General features: G+C 48.0%; 1 protein-coding gene across 1 annotated transcript; it reads left to right on the forward strand.

Annotated features, from left to right (window-relative positions):
- The first annotated feature begins 828 nt into the window (after positions 1–828).
- Positions 829–15,270, forward strand: micall2b (mical-like 2b). Its single transcript, XM_084685890.1, has 16 exons — positions 829–1,199; positions 1,988–2,036; positions 4,281–4,422; positions 5,527–5,699; positions 5,838–5,965; positions 6,094–7,134; positions 7,389–7,576; positions 8,093–8,159; positions 8,968–9,077; positions 11,904–11,953; positions 12,075–12,198; positions 13,188–13,290; positions 13,414–13,487; positions 13,908–14,022; positions 14,123–14,169; positions 14,729–15,270. Exons 1-16 carry the CDS (start codon positions 1,057–1,059, stop codon positions 14,794–14,796), a joined length of 2,622 nt encoding a protein of 873 aa, XP_084542016.1. The 5' UTR covers positions 829–1,056; the 3' UTR covers positions 14,797–15,270.
- The last annotated feature ends 5,304 nt before the right edge of the window (positions 15,271–20,574 follow it).

A 20,574-nucleotide genomic window follows, 5' to 3' on the forward strand; every position in this document is an offset into this window, starting at 1 on the left:
TTTCTCTCATGCACATACTATTCCTCACTCCTTCTCTCTATCCCTCTCTCTCTGCCTACAGTGTACCTCACAGTCCTCTCCAGATGAACTGTTTAAATGTCACCTTCATCTCCACAACCAGAGATAATGTTTCAGTTTTGGGTGTACTATCTCTTTAAGAATCGACTTGGATGAGCTGTGTCTGTCTTACTCCAGAGAGTTAAACTGGGATAGTTCAAAAGTTTTTGCCTCTCTTTCCCTCTGCTTTCTCCAACCCCTCTTTCCTCCTCTCCCCCATAATTGTCCTTAAACAGCGTCTAAATATAATAATGGCCAGGTATTAGGTGACTGAGCAGACACACACTCTCACACACTCTCACACACAAACACACCCTGTGCAGGGCAGGACAGGACAGGTCCAGGTAGACTCACCTGGTTGGTTTTACCTATCTAGGCCACACCACCAGCAGTGTACTTTGAAGCATTGTACAAGGCTCGCACACGCACACTACACACTCACACTACACCCTCACACACGCACACTATACATTCACACTCACACTACACACTCACACTACAAATGCTGGTGGCTCTAAAAGTTGTCACTAAAGATCCCCTCCCTTTTTCTTTCTTTCTTTCTTTCTTTCTTTCTTTCTTTCTTCCGCTCTCTCTTTATAATCCTCCTCTTTCTCCTTCCCTATTTTCTCTCGTCTTATCTCTCTCTGTCTCTCTCTCTTTCTTTCTCTCTCTCTCTCTCTTTCTCCCCCCCCTCCTGTTGCTGTATTCCAACCCACTCCTGGTGACCGACAGATCCTCCGACTCCGCCCTGCTCCTACGTGACGACGGGAACCTTTTCAGGTGTCATGTCAGTTGGTTTGAAGTTCCGTAGTATCAAGGCACACGCTCTCGGTAATACCTCTCGTTTTTTGTCTCTTGTGACAGACGCGCCAAACGGAACAAACTAAACCTTCATTTCAACTCAGTCAAACAGTTTTGAAAAGTCAGTTGCGGTGCCTTATTCGGTACATCCGCTGCTTTGACATTGTTCGTTCTGGTCGGTGTAAGTGTCGGAGCGGGATGTCGGCGGTTAAAGCGCTTCAGCAGTGGTGTAAGATTCAGTGCAACGGGTACCGGGATGTGTCTATTACTAACATGACCACCTCGTTCCGGGACGGGCTGGCGTTCTGCGCGCTCATCCACAAACACCGTCCAGACCTCATGTAAGTGACTCCACCGGTTCGACCAAAACCGGGTGATTACCCAGCTCTGGAAATTCAATTTAAGATTTAAGTTCAACTACATAACTACGCTGAATCGCCATAGGCTACTATTTCACCAAGTCCCGTGCGTTATCGTAACGTTTATTTTTTGTGGTTGACGTTTAGGTACTTCTTTGTTCCTATCCTCACGACGCTTACTGTTGTTAAACGTGTTTCCTATAGTTATAGAACACAGCACTCGGACGAAACCAGTGCCGTTCATTCCTACGTGGCAGTGGAAGTTCATAGTTTGTCAGTTCATTGTGCTCCGCTGTGAAAGTTCAGCTCTTTACAAAACAAATGTGTCCGTTTATATGGGAGTGATGTTAATTGTAGTCACAGTTTTGACCCGGTTTGACCGTCGGACTCCAGACTTCTGATCACTGTGTTTTTACGACTATATCCGCTCCGGTGACGGTAGACCGGACGGATTACTCAGCTATTATGTGACATGATGTCAGTGTTCGGGGAAAATGTACTTTGTTTATGTTATGGTCGTGTTGTTGGCTAAGTTGTTAGTATAAGTATTGACTCTTAACCTGGTGAAGAGATCACGGACACCCCTGAAATGGTCTGAGGTTTGGAAACGAGCTTAATGCCTGTGTTGTAAGTTTGTTTCAACACAGGAAAGATGATGCACGCACATACACACACACGTGGGTATAAGAGTCATGTTTACCATCAGTTTTTTTTGATGTCCTCTTTTTCCATCTCCATTCTCTTCCTCTTTGTCCACCTTCATCCCACAGTAACTTTGATTCTCTCAAGAAGGATGATGTCTACGACAATAACAAACTGGTGAGTGAGAGAGAGGTAGTGTGTGTGTGAGAGAGAGAGAGGTAGTAAGTGAGTGTGTGTGTGTGTGTGTGTGAGAGAGAGAGGGAGAGAGAGGGAGAGAGAGGGAGAGAGAGGGAGAGAGAGGGAGAGAGAGGGAGAGGGAGAGAGAGGGAGAGGGAGAGGGAGAGGGAGGGAGGGAGGGAGGGAGAGAGGGAGAGAGGGAGGGAGAGAGGGAGAGAGAGAGGGAGAGAGAGAGGGAGAGAGAGAGAGAGAGAGAGAGAGAGAGAGAGAGAGAGAGAGAGAGAGAGAGAGAGAGAGAGAGAGAGAGAGAGAGAGAGAGAGAGAGAGAGAGAGAGAGAGAGAGGGGGGGGGGGGGTAGTAGTAAGTGTGTGTCTTCTCAGACAGTCCCACCAGAACTTAATAATAATAATACATTTTATTTGGAGGCGCCTTTTAAGTCACCCAAGGTCACCTTGGACAGGGCTAAGTTTCACCAGAACTTGCAAAGTTCCACCAGAACTTAGTCCTCCATCATACCCGTCCATCATGACTGCCCTTCAACCTGACAGGACTGCTCTTTGTGCCTGTCCGAGTTTCTTCCAGAAACACTCTAAAACAGGCAACTGGCGTCCATCGTGGCTCCAGCTGCAGCGTCCCACTGTGCTGTAGTGTGCTCAAACGGGCCCTGGCCGGCAGATCCAAAATGGCCTGAGACGGAAGCTGATGTTTTCTTCTTTCTCACTGATAAGGAGGATTTCAGGGAGTTTCCAGCTTGATGACAGACCAGATGATCGCTGGAGCGTGTCAACTTGCTCTCCCTCCTCCTCTCTCTCCTCCTCTCTCTCCTCTCTCTCCTCCTCTCTCTCCTCCCTCCTTCTCTCCCTCCTCCTCTCTCTCCTCTCTCCTCCTCTCTCTCCTCCTCTCCCTCTTCCTCCGTCTCCCTCCTCCTCTCTCTCCCTCCTCCTCTCTCTCCTCTCTCTCTTCTCCCTCCTCCTCTCTCTCCTCTCCTTCTTTCCTCTCCCTCCTCTTCTCTCCTCCTCTCCCTCTTACTCCCTCCTCTCTCTCCTCTCCCTCCTCCTCTTTCCTCCTCTCTCTCCTTTCCCTCCTCCTCTCTCTCCTCTCCTTCTTTCCTCTCCCTCCTCTCTCCTCCTTTCCCTGTTCCTCCCTCCTCTCCCGCTCCCTCCTCTCCCTCTCTCTCCTCTCCCTCTTTCCTCTCTCTCCTCCTATTATCTTCTTCTAGCTAGACTAGGCCCAGTTCCTGTTGACAGACAGGCCTACATATGGATGTAAACACACACACATGCACAGGTATAAACAGCAGTCAGAGACAGACACACACATACAACAATTCAGTTTTTGTGTTGGGATTTTAGTGCCACGACATTCTTAACCGTGTACACACACACACACACAGAGACGTGCACAGACACTTGGCTATTGCTCTAACATGAAAAACTCCCCCCTCTACGCACCATGTCACCTTCTTTCTCATCCAAGCTCCAGAAAGCAATCAACATGTTCTCCATGACTTCTAAAAGTCACGTGAAAGGTTTTCCCTCTCCTTCACTCGCAGTGCACCGGCGTGAAAATACAAACAATGGATGAACAACACAAAACTGGATGATATCGCAATTTTATTGTATCTACCGTTGCTAATGATGGGCTCATCGTATTGATGCTGCCAAAAAAGTTTATTTCGGCTCTTTTTCCAGAGGGGCAGATCATCAGGGCAAACAGGCTGTTGCCCGGGCAACAATTCCCCACACCTGTGCACGTCCCTGCACACACAGCCTGCTATTCCAGTCATGCGCTGAGAGGGAGTGTACAGGAATGAAGAAAGGCCTGTCTCCCTCTCTGTCTCTCTCCCCCCTCTCTCCCTAGACGCTGCCGACCTAGGCTTCCCAGAGTGTTTCTGTTTGTACCTGGGTGTGTACAGTGTAGACAATGTGGTGTGTCATGAGGGGAGGGAGAGAGGGGAGGGAGGGAGACAGAACACATTAGCAATCGTTGTGTTGGTGCCTGAAATGCATTTCCTGTATTCCTGTTCTGTTCTCCTCCTCTACTCCTGTCCTCCTCCTGTTCACCTGTCCTCCTCTCCTCCTCCTCTCCTCCTGTCCTCCTCCTCCTCTCCTCCTCTTGTCTTCCTCTCTTCTTCCTGTCCTCCTGCCCTCCTCCTCTCTTCCTCCTCCTGTTCCTCTCCTCCTCCTCTCTTCCTCCTGCCCTCCTCCTGATCCTCTCCTCCTCTTCTCCCCTCCTCCTGTGCAGGCGTTCAGTGTTGCGGAGGAGCAGCTTGGTATCCCTGCCCTGCTGGATGCGGAGGACATGCTGGCCCTTAGGGTCCCGGACCGCCTCAGTGTCCTCACATACGTCTCCCAGTACTACAACTACTTCCACGGCCGCTCTCCCAGTCAGTACACACACACACACGCGCTATATACACACAAACATACTATATATACACACTGTATACCCACATACAAACTACATGTATACACACACACACGAAATACACACACTTATGTACACCATATACACATATACACATATACATATATATATATATATACATATATATATATATATATATATATATATATATATATATATATATATATATATATATAGTGGTGGGCCGTTATTGGCGTTAACGTGCTGCGTTAACGTGAGACTTTTAACGGGCGATAAAAAAATATCGCCGTTAATCTATTCTCAAAGTTGGGTTGGGAGCTGGGTCTATACTACGCAAACTATGATGACTTTCACCTTGATATTTTAGCGCGGATGTATACCTAACCAAATTGCACTGTAGGGGGCGAGAACGAGTCTTCGAACCTGTGTGTATGCCTTGTGTATGAAATTACCACATCAAACGTGACGTGCTAACATGGATGCAGCTATGAAGCCGCCGGGTTTGCTTCAGGGAAAATGTATTTTTAAGAAGCTTCCCAATGGAAACCTCGACAAAACTATGGTTGTTTGCACCTTGTGCGATGCGGAATTAGTTTACTGTACGAGTTATTCCGGTATCAAATACCACCTAAACGCAAAGCATCCCATCGCTAATGCAGAAGATGCCGGGCCAAGCACTGATGTAGCGCAGGGGAAGAGTTGTCGTCAAACTATGTTTGAGTGCAACCGAGGCAAGCCCGTCAGCACAGCTCTATCAGCCAAGATAACTAATCTCACCTGGCTTGAGAATCCGTTTTCAAAGACTTACTTTTAGTCATTATTTGGGTAGCACACATATTCTGAATGCCTTTGGCGGAATTCAAATGAGCCATTTTAATCTAGATTAATCTAGATTCATTCCAAGATTACAGTGAGATTAATCTAGATTTAAAAAAAATAATCTATGAAACAAAAAACACATATATATATATATGTGTAAATATATACATACACACACACACCACTATATACACACATACATACACACACACACACACACAGATATAGACTTTACGCACACACACTCATATAAACCATACGTGTGTGTGTACTGTGTGTGTAGTTGGAGGTTTGGCGGGAGTGAAACGTCCAGCAGAGGAGTCTACAGAACAGCCCTCTGGGAAGAAGAATCAGCCAATAACAGCCAAGGCCTACCCTGGCTCCTCCCCCTACCAGCCTCCCCCCTCTCCCTCCCCCCTCAGACCCTCCCCCAGACAAAGCCGCTCTGCTGCACAGGTAAGTCTCCCCATCCTACCCTCCTCCTTCTCTTTCCCTCCTCTCTTACCCTCCCTCACCCCTTGGAGAGAAGTTCTGCAATCACCAGATTTTTTTTAAGCAAAACAGCACCCCCCCCCTCCCTTCCCCTCTCTCCAGAAGGAGGGTGTGTCGGAGCCCAGGCTGGCTGGGACCCTCAGTAACAAGTGTGTGAGCTGTCAGAAGCACGTCCACCTGGTCCAGCGCCATCTGGTGGATGGGAGGCTGTACCACAGGAACTGTGCCAAGTAAGGAGGGGGGAGGGAGGGAGGGAGGGAGGGTGGGGGGGAGGGGAGGGGAGGGGAGAGGGTTGGCTAGCACCCCATGTACCAGAGCTCTCTCTCCTCTCCATCCCAGCTGCTCATGTGTTCTCCAGGTGTGTAGGGTGTTCCAGTGCCTTGCTGTCAGGGGCGAGCACAGCCGGGTCAGAACCAGGATCCTTCACCTGCTCCGCCCACCAGCGTGGGGCTCCGCCCCTCCAAGAGCGCCACGACAACACGCCCGTGGTGCCATGGAGACGCGTCAACCCCAGGCATACAGCCGGCCTCACCCCTACCCCGGCTTCTACCCCGGCCTCTACCCCGACCTCCAAACTGGGCCCCAGCTGGCTGACATATCGACCTGCGGCTTCTACCTCAGCCTCTACCTTGTCCTCTATCACAGCCTTTACCACTCCCTCAGCCTCAAATCCGGCCTCTACCCCAGCCTCCAAACCAGGCCCCAGCTGGCTGACCTCCAGGACTGAAAAACCCAGCACCCCCCCCTCATCCCTGTCCTCACGGCCCACACCGAAGCTCTCCTCCACGGGCTCCTCCACCCCCTCCACCCCCTCCGGCCCCTCCACGCCCTCCACCCCATCCAGCCTCAGACCTGTGGCCACGCCCCGGACCTCCAGCAGCAGCAAGACCCAGCAGGCCCGGGCTCACTTCTTCCAGAGTGACACCACGACCGGACTGGAGAACCAGAGCCAGAACCAGGCCAGGGACCAGAGCCAGGTCGTGGCCCCAGCCCGGAGCCTGGCTGTGGGGGGCCAGGGGGAGGGAGCAGGGCCTGGAGGGAGTGACCGGGGAGGCAGGGGGGTGAGTGTGGTAGTGAACCTGAAGGGGGGGTTGGGAGGGGGCAAGAAGGTACTCGGTGGGGCAAGTCCAGGTGGGGGCCAGGAAGTTACTTTGGGTGAGGGAGTGACTAAGATTGGGGGAGGGGCTAAGGTAGTGGAGGTGGTTGGGGGAGGGCCTAAGGTAGTGGAGGTGGTTGGGGGAGGGCCTAAGGTAGTGGAGGGGATGTTTCCCAGTGAAGAGAACAGCAAGAAAGAGGCAGCAGCTTTTCTCTCCAAGAAAATAATAACAACATCAACCGAAGTCAACAACAATACCAAACCAGCCTGGACGACTGCGGCTCTGAAGAAGACTGACAACAGGTGGAACATACACACACATATTTGAAAAAAATATTTTTCTTTTTTTAAAGGTTAAAAGATTATTTTCAAAAATACATTTTGAAAGGTTGAAAAAATATTCTCAATACTGCAGCCTCTCAATACTGCATCCTACTCAATTTTTCAAGTTCTCAAGGTTAAAAAAATATTTGTGAAAAAAAGTTTCAAAGGTTGAAAAAGTATTCTCAGTACTGCAGCCTTTCAGTACTGCAGTTTCTCAGCGTCTCCCTCCTCAGACCTGCAGATATGGTGACCCCTAAGAAAGAGACAGATGGAGGGAGGAAAGGAAGAGTGAAGCTAAAAGCCGACCCCTCCATCCTGGCCGACCTAGGAACCACCTTTGACCCCCCCACCCCCAGCAGCCGCAGTGCATTGTGGGGGAAGACTCCAGACAAAGGATCTCCCAAACCAGTCACCACTCCAGGTGTGTGTGGGTGTATATATATATATTGGCACTGTTATATCCTCTGGATATAGTTTTTTGTGATCTTAACGTTGATTTGCTAAATGTTTTCTGGTCAAATTTGAATAGCTCTTGGCTAGTAGTGTGCATTGAAAATGTGATGTAATGTTTCAATGAACACTACATTTTGTATTGCTTGAGGGAAGCTGAGGTGCAAACAGAGAGAACATAAGATGGCAATTTGTTTCATTGTCTTCTGCAGGAGCAAATAAATCTAAAAATCTACCCATGAGTTGTGCCTGTTCATGCTCTGAACACATCCGTTACAATGGCATAGCGCTGTGTATTAGGGCCTACATCTTTTTTCAATCAAAAATGCTCTGCGCTGGTTAGGGGGTACTTGGCTGAAAAAAATATTTCACAAGGGGAACATCACTGAAAAAAGGTTGAGAACCACTGGTATATATAATATGTGTGTGTGTATATATACAACGTGTGTGTGTGTGTGTGTTTCCAACGTGTGTGTGTTTCCAACAGCACCAGACAGCAGCAGCTCGCCAGCAGACTGGAGGTCAAAGCTCAAACCCATCTCCAAGGAGACCAAGTAAGATTCTGTTCTCCCCCTCCTCTATACTCTCTTCTCCTCCTCCTCCTCCTCCTCCTCTTCTTCCTCTTCCTCCTTCTCCTCCTCTTCCTCCTCCTCTTCCTCCTTCTCCTCTTCCTTATCATCCTCTTCCTCCTTCTCCTCCTCCTCTTTCTATTCCTCCTCCTCTTCCTCTTCTTCCTCTTCCTCCTCTTTGTCCTCCTCCTTCTCCTCCTCGTCCTCTTCATACTCTTCCTTGTCCTCCTCTTCCTCTTCATCCTCTTCCTCCTCCTCCTCTTCTTCCTCATCCTCCTCCTCTTCATCCTCTTCCTCCTTTTCCTCTTCTTCCTTCTCTTCCTCTTCCTCTTCTTCCTTCTCTTCCTCTTCCTCGTCTTCCTCCTCTTCTTCCTGTAGTCAGCACAATGTCTCATCCTTGATATCAGCTGCTGATCCAATAAGGGACACATTAAGTCATAACTTGCATTCGAATTGGTCTTCATACCTGCCACTCAAAAACGCTCTGTCCTGATTGGCTATTTTCAGGGGGCCAGCCCCTTCATTTCTGCCATACCCACACCTGGGCAAAGAGGTGTCGCGTTTAAAGCTGTCCCCAGTGTAACCACGCCAGCCCAGGGTTCCCTTCCTGGTGACCAGCTACAGTAGAAACCAAAGTAAAGACCAAAGTAGAGACAGGGAGACAGGTGAGAGAGAGACAGGTGAGAGAGAGACTGTGAGCACCCTAAATGATGTATGTTCACTCACTTAAGCTTTCTCTGTTCTCTCTCTCTTTATTTTCTCTCTCCCTCTGACCCACCACCCTCCTCTCCAGGACCACCCCCTCTCTCCTCCCAGACAGGAAGGCTGAGGCCCCCTCCAGGCCCTGGGCAGCAAGTACAGGAAACTCGCAGGCTTCAGGGCCTACCAGCCCTGGGACCCAGGGTAAACACACACACACACACATAGTAACGCGTTAATGCGTTAATAACGCTTTAACGCAATCTCATTTTAACGCGACAAAAAAAACCAAAAAAACAATTGTGCCGTTAACGCAGGTTTCTTTTAGACCCTGGGAATCATCTGTCGTCACATTATTTCAACTGACAACGGTAGCTGAATGATGGAGAGAGAGATTTTAGATCGGAAGTTCCTCTTCAAAAAGTTCTGAGACGGTTCGGTAACAAAACTAAGGCTGTGTGTACTGATTGTCAGGCTGAGTTTAGTTATCACCAGAGTACTTCCAGCCTAAACTATCACATGCAAGCAAAGCACACAGCTAGCAGCAACAGCAGCTTTAGCGGTAGCAGCAGCAGCGTTCGCTCCGGTAATATATGGCAGGCAACACTTACATTTACATGTATTCATGAGCTTTACAAAGTGCATAGGTCACTGATAATAACAACAAGATAGCCCCAAATCATTGCGGGTAGCCAAAACAAGAAGCACACATTGTGAACAACCAAAAAATGGCTGGGTTCAACAAGATAGGATTGGAAGACTGGATTGTTCAATATTAAGCAGGATATCGTAATAGGCTTTGAGACAACATGTCTTAAATGTATTTTATATTCCAGACTAAATCTAATTTTGTGGATGTTTATTATACAGCAGTATAGTTTGTGAGTTAATAAAACTCCCTCACACTTTAAGTAGTGTTCCATCTGAACTTGTTACATGGACATTATCATCCAGTTAGGCCTATCTGAAGTTAACACTTTTAATGTTATTTCAACCAAAAAAAAACATTTATTGGGATAAAATTTTAACAGATTAAATAGATTAAATAATTTTGCTATTAAATAAGCCCTGAAGCAAACCCGGCGGCTTCATAGCTGCATCCATGTTAGCACGTCACGTTTGATGTGGTAATTTCATACCTTAAGGTATCCACCTTATTCTCAGGGGGTCTACTGTAGAAATGATTATGGGTGCAACTTCCGGCGAGTAGCGGAAGTTGCAGTTTGCTATACGTTAGTCCCAGCCAGCCGTCAACAGTGATTCTTTCGAAAGTAATTTCAACTGTAATTTAACTAAAACTGGTTTGTTTTTAAACACTTGTTGTCATTTGATTGTTATCATCATTGTTATAAAATGTCATTGCGGAGCTCTGGTAGGCTACCTGTTGCGCTGTTTAGCTAAATCTGTAGCTTCAACGACAGTGTTGAACACACACCCACAACAAAAAGGGATTGTTCTTGTGACAAACGCTACTGTTTCCATCACCTGCCAACAGATGAGGACTACAACAGAATGTAGCTGGAAAACCTAGCCTTGAAGAGACCACCCAAAACACTATCGTATGTGTACTCATTTCATTTTGTGGACAAAATGCCGACGGAGGAAATCCGCATCCTACTTTGTGTTTAGGCTACGAAAGACCTCCACAGATTTAGTTGCAGTACTGTCAGTAAAGGTGGGATGCAAGTGTTCATATAGGATTTTTTGCGGGTTAGTAGTGTGCTGGTCCAGCTACACATGAGCACCCAGCCGTTTCTATTTCACCTGACGATGAAACTAAAACCCAGGACCGGTGATCTTTGAGGCTCTGACTAGGCTCTATGTCTGCTTTAAGGTAAATAAGGTTGTGTCCCACCTCCTTTATCAAAACGCGACCAACTTTATTGCTGTGGAGGTACCTAGCTACTGAGAAGACTCAGAGCTTTTCAGGTCATTTATCGCTTCACCGTCCGTAGCAACAGAGTTAATAAAGTAGCTAAATATGCTATTGTACGTTATTTGAGGCCCCTTTTTCAGGTCGGCCTCCCATCCCTCGATAGTAGAAGGCAGAGGTCTGATCAAACTGTCCAGATTTAACAGGCTGTGTTCCCACATGTTTAATTTCGCATCAGAATGAGCTTACCGCAATGACTGTCTATGAGCGTTACCATGACAATCGCCGGCTGCGGAAGTCGCGCCCATAATTCAGGAAATGGATCATGTGAGCTAGGAATAAGGTGGATACACACAGGTTCGAAGACTACAGTGCAATTCAGCTAGGTATACATCTGCGCTAAAATATCAAGGTGAAAGTCTTCATAGCTTGCGTCGTATAGACCCAGCTCCCAACCCAACTTTCAGAATAGATTAACGGCGATATTTATTTTATTGAGTTATAATATTCTCACGTTAATGCCGATAACGGAAATAGTAATCAGCACGTGCTCTTCTTCTCTCCCCTCCCTCTCTTCCTCTCTTCTTCTCTCCCCTCCCTCTCTTCCTCTCTTTTTCTCTCCCCCTCCCTCTCTTCTCTTCTTCTCTCCCCTCCCTCTCTTCCTCTCTTCTTCTCTCCCCTCCCTCTCTTCTTCTCTCCCCTCCCTCTCTTCCTCTCTTCCTCTCTTCTTCTCTCCCCTCCCTCTCTTCTCTTCTTCTCTCCCCTCCCTCTCTTCCTCTCTTCTTCTCTCCCCCTCCCTCTCTTCTCTTCTTCTCTCCCCTCCCTCTCTTCTTCTCTCCCCTCCCTCTCTTCCTCTCTTCTTCTCTCCCCTCCCTCTCTTCCTCTCTTCTTCTCTCCCCTCCCTCTCTTCTTCTCTCCCCTCCCTCTCTTCCTCTCTTCTTCTCTCCCCTCCCTCTCTTCTTCTCTCCCCTCCCTCTCTTCCTCTCTTCTTCTCTCCCCTCCCTCTCTTCCTCTCTTCTTCTCTCCCCCTCCCTCTCTTCTCTTCTTCTCTCCCCTCCCTCTCTTCCTCTCTTCTTCTCTCCCCTCCCTCTCTTCCTCTCTTTTTCTCTCCCCTCCCTCTCTTCTTCTCTTCTTTTCTCCCCTCCCTCTCTTCTTAGGTGTCCTGAATGGAAGGAGCTACAGTGACCTGGAGAGCAGGCCAGCTGTGGTCAGTATGTTAGTGTGTGTGTGTGTGTGTGTTACGTTATATCGAACAATTAAGCTGTTACATTAATGTGAATAAGAAGAATACATGCATAAATATTCCTTCATTTCTTGTGTGTGTGCAGGCTAAGCCAGACTACATCCCAAAGCAGCAGATTCTGAGAGAGCTGGAGGAGATCGAGACCAGCCTGAATGACCTGGAGACACGAGGCGTGCTGCTGGAGACTCAGCTACGCCGCTCTGAAGAGGGTACCACACACACCTGCACACACACACACACACACCTGCACACACACCTGCACACACACACACACACACCTGCACACACACACACACACACACACCTGCACACACACACACACACACACACACCTGCACACACACCTGCACACACCTGCACACACACACACACACACACACCTGCACACACACCTGCACACACACCTGCACACACACACACCTGCACACACACCTGCACACACACACACACACACCTGCACACACACCTGCACACACACCTGCACACACACACACACACACCTGCACACACACACACACACACCTGCACACACACCTGCACACACACCTGCACACACACACACCTGCACACACACACACCTGCACACACACACACACACACACCTGCACACACACCTGCACACACACCTGCACACACACAGACACACCTTAACACACACAGACACACCTGCACACACACACACCTGCACACACACCTGCACACACACACACACACACCTGCACACACACACACCTGCACACACACCTGCACACACACCTGCACACACACACACCTGCACACACACACACCTGCACACACACCTACACACACACACACCTGCACACAAACACACACACACACCTGCACACACACAGACACACCTTAACACACACAGACACACCTGCACACACACACACCTGCACACACACCTGCACACACACCTGCACACACACCTGCACACACACAGACACACCTTAACACACACAGACACACCTTAACACACACACACCTGCACACACGCTCCTAACTAGAGGAGAGAGATCTTTGACAGAAATGGAGGAAGGAAATGTAATGTTTGAATCTGTCATGACCTTGATAAGTGTGTCACTATTAAACTCTAATGTGTGTGTGCCTGTGTGTGTGTGTGTGCCTGTGCGTGTGTGCCTGTGTGTGCCTGTGTGTGTGTGTGTGTGCCTGTGTGTGTGTGTGCATGCATCAGAGGGAGAGGAGGATTCTGTGATGGATGAGCTAATGATCGACTGGTTCAACCTCATCAGGAACAAACAGGTGGCCATGAGGAGGGAGTCTGAGCTGGTGTACATGTGAGCACACTTGCGCACACACACACACACACGCACACACACACACCTGCACACACACACACACACTGTACTTTAAAACTATGCGAGTAGGTGAGTGACCGTGTCGTGTGTGTGTGTGTGCAGCGCTAGGAGCCAGGACCTGGAGGAGGAGCAGCCCAGTGTGGAGCAGGAGCTGAGGAGACTGATGGACAAACCTGGTGAGGCAGAGTGGGTGTGTGTCTGGGTGTGTCTGTCTGTGACTGGGTGTGTGTCTGTGACTGTATGAGTGTGTGTGTCTGTGACTGTATGAGTGTGTGTGTCTGGGTGTGTGTGTCTGTGACTGTATGGGTGTGTGTGTCTGTGACTGTATGAGTGTGTGTCTCTGTGACTGTATGAGTGTGTGTGTCTGGGTGTGTGTGTCTGTGACTGTATGGGTGTGTGTGTCTGTGACTGTATGGGTGTGTGTGTCTGGGTGTGTGTGTCTGTGACTGTATGGGTGTGTGTGTCTGGGTGTGTGTGTCTGTGACTGTATGAGTGTGTGTGACTGTATGAGTGTGTGTCTCTGTGTGCGTGTATCAGACATTAAATGGGTTTAGGGCATTGTGTGTTTTATAAGACGTGTGTGTGTGTGTGCACAGACCATCTGAAGACCGAGTGGGATCGGAGGAGAGAGGAGGAGCTTATGGTGAAACTAGTAGAGATTGTCAACGACAGGAACGCCATCATAGACGGCCTGGACGATGACAGACTCAGGTGTGTGTCTGTAGCCAGTTAGGTCTGTCAGTGTGTGTGTATGTGTGTGGGTGTGTGTGTGAGAGAGAGAGAGAATTATCATGTTCTGTGTTCTTCTCAGGGAAGAAGAGGAGGATCAACAGCTAGATATAATGATGAAGAACCTAGGTGAGTTCACTTCCTGTTCTAAGCTGCCACGGTTCTAACCTGCTGAGGTTCTAACATTCTATCTGTTCTGTTCTGTGGTTCTGACTCTCCTTTTTTCCATTTATATAATTTGCTGCATAGCAACCAAAACTATCTAAACATTCCTTCATTATCTAAACCTTTTATCATAAAACGTTCACATTATGAAGATGAAGATAGGATATTTTTATGTTTTTTAGTACCCTTTTCCTTTAGGGCGTGTGTGTTTTAGATGTACTGTCCTCATCACTAATGGGTAACCTCCATATCAGACCTTCCCTTCAGAACTCCTATTAGTGAAATGGACCTGACCCCTAGCCCTATCTCAATTCACCTGCACACACACACACACTCATGAATACACACTCTCGGTTAGCTAGAACTGTGCTGGGAGAAGTTAAGCAAAAATCTGAGTTCACCTCTCCTCCACCACTCTCCTCTCCTCTGCTAGTGGGTCAGAAGGGAGTCAGTGTGTGTGTGAGAGGGAATCTTAGTTGAGATATAATACTTTTGTTTCTTTCTCTCCCTCCTCTCTTCTTAGATGTAAAGAAAGACAAGACTAAAAAGAAGAAGTTGGGCTTGTTCAGCTGGGGCAAGAAGGAGAGCTGAAGCACACACACATCAACACACACATCAACACACATATCAACACACACATCAACACACACAGATCCAAACATTCACAATAATGTTGCTGCTTTTTAAAATGTTGTTGGCTAATCATGTAGTGTATGTGTGTCTGGTTTATAGCTGACCTGGTGTTATTAAAAAGCAGAAGCGCTTCGTAATGAGTTAGTTAGAAACACACGGTTTTAATTTAATTTTTACTAGATTGAGACGTTATTTTACGGTTTCTTAACTCTTAATTTTCTAGGTGAATTTTTATAAATGATTTTAGCGTAATGACAACCCAATGATGAGTGGATGGATGGCAGGATGGATGGATGGCAGGATGGATGGATGGCAGGATGGATGGATGGCAGGATGGATGGATGGCAGGATGGATGGCAGGATGGATGGATGAGTCTGTGTAAAATACTTGCTCTTACTCTTCAATAAATTCCTACATGGTCGAATTGATAATGATTGTTGAAATATTTGACTGGTTGATCGTGTGTGTGTGTGTGTGTGAGCGTGCGTGTGTGTGTGCGTGCGTGCGTGCGTAAACATATCTGTACATGTACCTCTCTGTCCTAGCCAGCAGGGGGCAGCATTCCCAAGCTCTGCAGCGTGTCTTCCAACCAGTCACTCTCATCCCACCGGCTACATGTTTTCTTCTCCTGTTCAACATGTTTTTTTTACTTGATAGGACAGTTGGAGGGAGACACAGGACAGGAGAGAGACACATGGGGCAAGATGTGCATGAAATTGCCTAGGCAGGATTCGAACCCGAGCACCCCAAATAGGCCATAGCCTCTCCTTCTGTCTGTCTCTTCAGGTCTCTGAATCTCATCTGACACAGAGATCCAGAGTTGTCCTTCTTTGTTTAGTCAGTGTTGAGATTTTAAGCTGTAAAATTCAGTTCCAGCCAATGTGTGTCTGGTCTTTCTTCTGCTTGTGTGTCGCACACAAACACACACACACACACACACTGAGTGTCACCATTGTCATGTGACAACATTGGTTGATTCTCTTCTCTAAGCTGTCGTATAGAGCCTTCATGTTGCTCGACCACTGAGGTGTGAGAGAGAGAAAAGGAGGCAGGTAACACTGGAGGTGATGACTTCTTGCTTGGTGTGTGTTTTTATTCAAATGAATCACTCACACTCACACACACATCTTTCATCTTTTAGACTCTGTTTGTGTATTTCACAGGGTTGTTATGAGATTCAGTTCTGCATCTTACTGATCGACCATCTCTAACGGGAACTAAAGTGTGTGTGTGTGTGTGTTTAGACTATAATACTTCTCTTTGTCTTTTTAAAGATTAAAAGAAAAAGATTTTGTGTCCATCACTGGCCCCTCCTGAATGGAATGGTACCGGGCCAGCGTTGTCATGGCTACCTGTTCCTTTCAGAACCCTGACCCTGTTCCACTCACAAGACAACATCCACATGAGCAGGTGAGAACAGACAGACCGGAGGAGGTGGAACTGTAAAGAGGTTATAACATCTAGCAAGTAGAGGTTATAACATCTAGCAAGTAGAGGTTATAACATCTAGCAAGTAGAGGTTATAACATCTAGCAAGTAGAGTTTATAACCTCTAGCAAGTAGAAGTTATAACATCTAGCAAGTAGAGGTTATAACATCTAGCAAGTAGAGTTTATAACCTCTAGCAAGTAGAAGATATAACATCTAGCAAGTAGAGGTTATAACATCGAGCAAGTAGAGGTTATAACATCGAGCAAGTAGAGGTTATAACATCTAGCAAGTAGAGTTTATAACATCTAGCAAGTAGAGGTTATAACATCTAGCAAGTAGAGGTTATAACATCTAGCAAGTAGAGTTTATAACATCTAGCAAGTAGAGGTTATAACATCTAGCAAGTAGAGTTTATAACATCTAGCAAGTAGAGGTTATAACATGTGGTCACACTCCACACCCTCCAGTGCTCTGACAGTAAGAATAACATGTAGGATTGAAGACAGCTTTATAGTGGTGTTGACAGGTTAGCACTTTGTCTGTGTGTGTGTGTGTTGGGGGACAAGCATGGTTTGGGTGTTTATAGATTAATGCCCTCTCCGTACTATTCTGGGTGTGCATGTCACACACGCACACAGTCATGTTTGAAAATACATTTCTAAAGAGGTCAGTGACTAAATGAAAACATGGCTTCTTCCATTGCTCCCTCCCTCCCTCCCTCCCTCCCTCCCTCCCTCCCTCCCTCCCTCCCTCCCTCCCTCCCTCCCTCCCTCCCTCCCTCCCTCCCTCCCTCCCTCCCTCCCTCCCTCCCTCCCTCCCTCCCTCCCTCCCTCCCTCCCTCCCTCCCTCCCTCCCTCCCTCCCTCCCTCCCTCCCTCCCTCCCTCCCTCCCTCCCTCCCTCCCTCCCTCCCTCCCTCTATAAGTGTGTCTTTGTCAAACTTCTGGAAAAGACATCATAGATCAGACTCCCCATGTACCCTTGCTCCTCGCATGTGGTCTCACACACACACCCTCGCATGAGGTCTCACACACACACCCTCGCATGAGGTCTCACACACACACCCTCGCATGTGGTCTCACACACACACACACAAACACTCACACACACTTACACTCACACACACACCTTGCCGACAGGCGGAGAAATAATTTCAGCCCAAAGACAGGTCTCTCTCTTTGTGTTTCTCTAAGTGGCTGTGACCTGGGGGGTTAGGGAGCGGTAGGCTGAGTGTGTGTGTGTGTGTGTGGACAGATATATGTCCGTGTATGCATGAATACCTGAATCTGTGAATGGACGTGTTTGAGTTTGGAGCGTGTCTGTGTGTGTGTGTTTGAATGTATGGGGGTGTGTGTGTCTGGTTGTGAATATTTTCTTTGTGCGTGTGTGTGTGTGCGTGTGTATGTGTGTGTGTGTGTGTATCAGTAGATATTTTGACTGACAACAACAATGGGAGATGAGATTCCCAAAGCGCTTACTTTGAGGGGAGAAAAGAGAGAGGAGGGAGATGGAGGGAGATGGAGGGAGATGGAGGGAGGAAAGAGAGGAAGGGGAGAGAGAGGAGGAGGGAGATGGAGGGAGGAGAGAGAGGAAGGTAGAGGAGGTGGACTTCTGAGAGAAAGGAGACAGAACGGGAGTCAACAGGTGAAGAAGGAGAAGGAGGAGTGAGAAGATGGGAAGACGAAGAAAGTGAGGATGGAGGAGAGAAGAGGAAGAGAGAAGGAGGAAAGGTGTGGAGAAAATGATTTGTCTCCTAAATGTGTAATCTAACTCTTCACATTACAACTGGTGGATCCAAACACTTTGTGCGATCAGATTATACACACACACGCACCACACACACTTATGCGCACACCTACCCTTTACACAATTAGCATATAAATGACACGTTGGCATATGATGAGCAAGCCTGTTTCTATAGTTATCTGTCCTCTAGGACTGCCCCCCCCCCTCTCTCTCTCCTCCTCTTCTCTCTCTCTCTCTCCTCCTCTTCTCTCTCTCTCTGTCTCTATCCTCCTCTTTTCTCTCTCCCCCTCTCACTATATCTCCCCCTCTCTCTCTCCTCCCCTTCTCTCTCCTTCCCTCTCACTATCTCTCCCCCTCTCTCTCCCTCATCCTCTTCCTCCCTCTTTTTAGCATTTCACCCACTCATCCCTCACTTTCACCCTCTCTCTCTCTTCCCTCATCTCTCTCTCTCTCTTCCCTCATCTCTCTTTCTCTCTTTGTTCCTATGTACAGTATGTCTTTGATTAATCCCTAACTCTGATGTTATTGTGTGCAGGTGTGTGTGTGTGTGTGTGGGGGGGGGGGGGGGTGGGCGTGGTGTGTGCATGTTCTCAGCTAAACTGTGCTTAATTGCTCCAGACTAATTAGCTGAAGAGCCAAGGGTATTTGGTAATCACACACACAACCTACAGCACTATTAGACTCCTTCTCTTCCCAAGTGTGTGTGTGTATGTGTGTGTGTGTGTGTGTGTTGGTACCTGAAGGTGATAATGATATCAGTCCTACTGGGAGTTAGTTGTTATGATCCTCTGTCTGTCACTAGCACAAAAAATCCTTCGTGTTGACGTGTTGATGTGTGTGTGTGTGTTGTGAAAGCATTTAACCAATGAACAGAAGCCTAAACAGCTGTGATGTGTTTTCAGGTGTGTTTTGGGAGTGTTTTAATCTGTAAATGAGAGCATCTGTCTCTGTGTGTGTGCGTGTGTGTGTGTGTGTACGTGTGTGAATGTGTGTGAGAGACAGACAGAGAAAGAGTGAGTTAGGAGGTCTGAAATATTCTTTCTAAGCGACAGTGGTTCTTCAGAGCAACATGTGTGTGTCTGTGTGTGTGTAAATGTGTGTGTCTACGTGTGTGTAAATGTGTGTGTCTGTGTGTGTGTAAATGTGTGTGTCTACGTGTGTAAGTGTGTCTGGTTTTTCACTCATCTGTTGCTCTGAATATTAAACACCATGAATCTCTCTGTCACGGACAAGCTGCCAAGTCCAGCACAGCTTCATAAGTGTGTGTGTGTGTGTGTGGGTGTGTGTTTGTGTGTGTGTTTGTGTGTGTTTGTGGGTGTGTGTGTGTTGACTGAGTCTATGCGTCACATGTAATTTTTGACATGTCTTCCTTGATGTTTCCTAAATTGGCTTAGGGGCTAGACTTGAAACAAGTGTGTTGTGTGTGTGTGTAGGTAGGTCTTTCATCAGGACCATCACTCTCTGTAGACGTTTATTACTGTCTACCCTGGACTTGCACACACCCTCACACACTTACAGTCGCACACATACACACATACACACATACATACATACACACATACACACAGTCACAGTCGCACACCAGACTGACAGCAGAGGAACAACTATAATTCAGCTGGTGAGGTCATAGGTACTTTTCCTCTCCTTCACATTCTCTTTCCCTTTTCTCTACTCCTCCTTCCCTCCCTCCTTCCCTCTCTCCATCTCTCTCTCCACCCTACCTCTCTCCACCTCTCTCTCCTCTCCACCTCTCTCCTCCCTCCCTCTTTCCTCCCTCCCTCTGTCCATCTCTCTCTCCTCCTCACCTCTCTCCTCCCTCCCTCTCTCCTCCCTCCCTCTGTCCATCTCTCTCTCCTCTCCACCTCTCTCCTCCCTCCCTCTCTCCTCCCTCCCTCTGTCCATCTCTCTCTCCTCTCCACCTCTCTCCTCCCTCCCTCTCTCCTCCCTACCTCTCTCCACCTCTCTCTCCTCTCCACCTCTCTCCTCTCCACCTCTCTCCTCCCTCTGTCCATCTCTCTCTCCTCTCCATCTCTTTCTCCTCCCTCCCTCTCTCCTCCCTCCCTCTGTCCATCTCTCTCTCCTCTCCACCTCTCTCCTCCCTCCCTCTCTCCTCCCTCCCTCTGTCCATCTCTCTCTCCTCTCCACCTCTCTCCTCCCTCCCTCTCTCCTCCCTCCCTCTGTCCATCTCTCTCTCCTCTCCACCTCTCTCCTCCCTCCCTCTCTCCTCCCTCCCTCTGTCCATCTCTCTCTCCTCTCCACCTCTCTCCTCCCTCCCTCTCTCCTCCCTCCCTCTGTCCATCTCTCTCTCCTCTCCATCTCTCTCTCCTCTCCATCTCTTTCTCCTCCATCTCTTTCTCCTCCCTCTCTTTCTCTCTCTAGTTTCCTCAGCAGGTTATAGAGTTTCTCTTTGTGGAAATGTTAGTTCAAACTCACTGTTGTCCATCTCACTGTGTTACTGTAGTTAAATAATGGTGTTGATCAATTCACATCTACTGGACTGTCTGTTGTCCTGTTCCAGAACTGACAATGCATACACACATATACAGACACACATGCACAT

Source organism: Hypomesus nipponensis, chromosome 21 (assembly GCF_054491055.1).
Source record: "Hypomesus nipponensis isolate SF chromosome 21, ASM5449105v1, whole genome shotgun sequence".
NCBI classification, from domain to species: Eukaryota; Metazoa; Chordata; class Actinopteri; order Osmeriformes; family Osmeridae; genus Hypomesus; species Hypomesus nipponensis.

What these genes read in the sequence shown, in the direction of transcription:
- micall2b (XM_084685890.1), top strand. Translation starts at nt 1,057, where the DNA reads ATGTCGGCGGTTAAAGCGCTTCAGCAGTGGTGTAAGATTCAGTGCAAC. An exon ending in CTGAAGAAGACTGACAACAG is followed by an intron (nt 7,135 to 7,388) that starts GTGGAACATACA and finishes CTCCCTCCTCAG; the next exon opens with ACCTGCAGATATGGTGACCC. An exon ending in TGGAGAGCAGGCCAGCTGTG is followed by an intron (nt 11,954 to 12,074) that starts GTCAGTATGTTA and finishes GTGTGTGTGCAG; the next exon opens with GCTAAGCCAGACTACATCCC.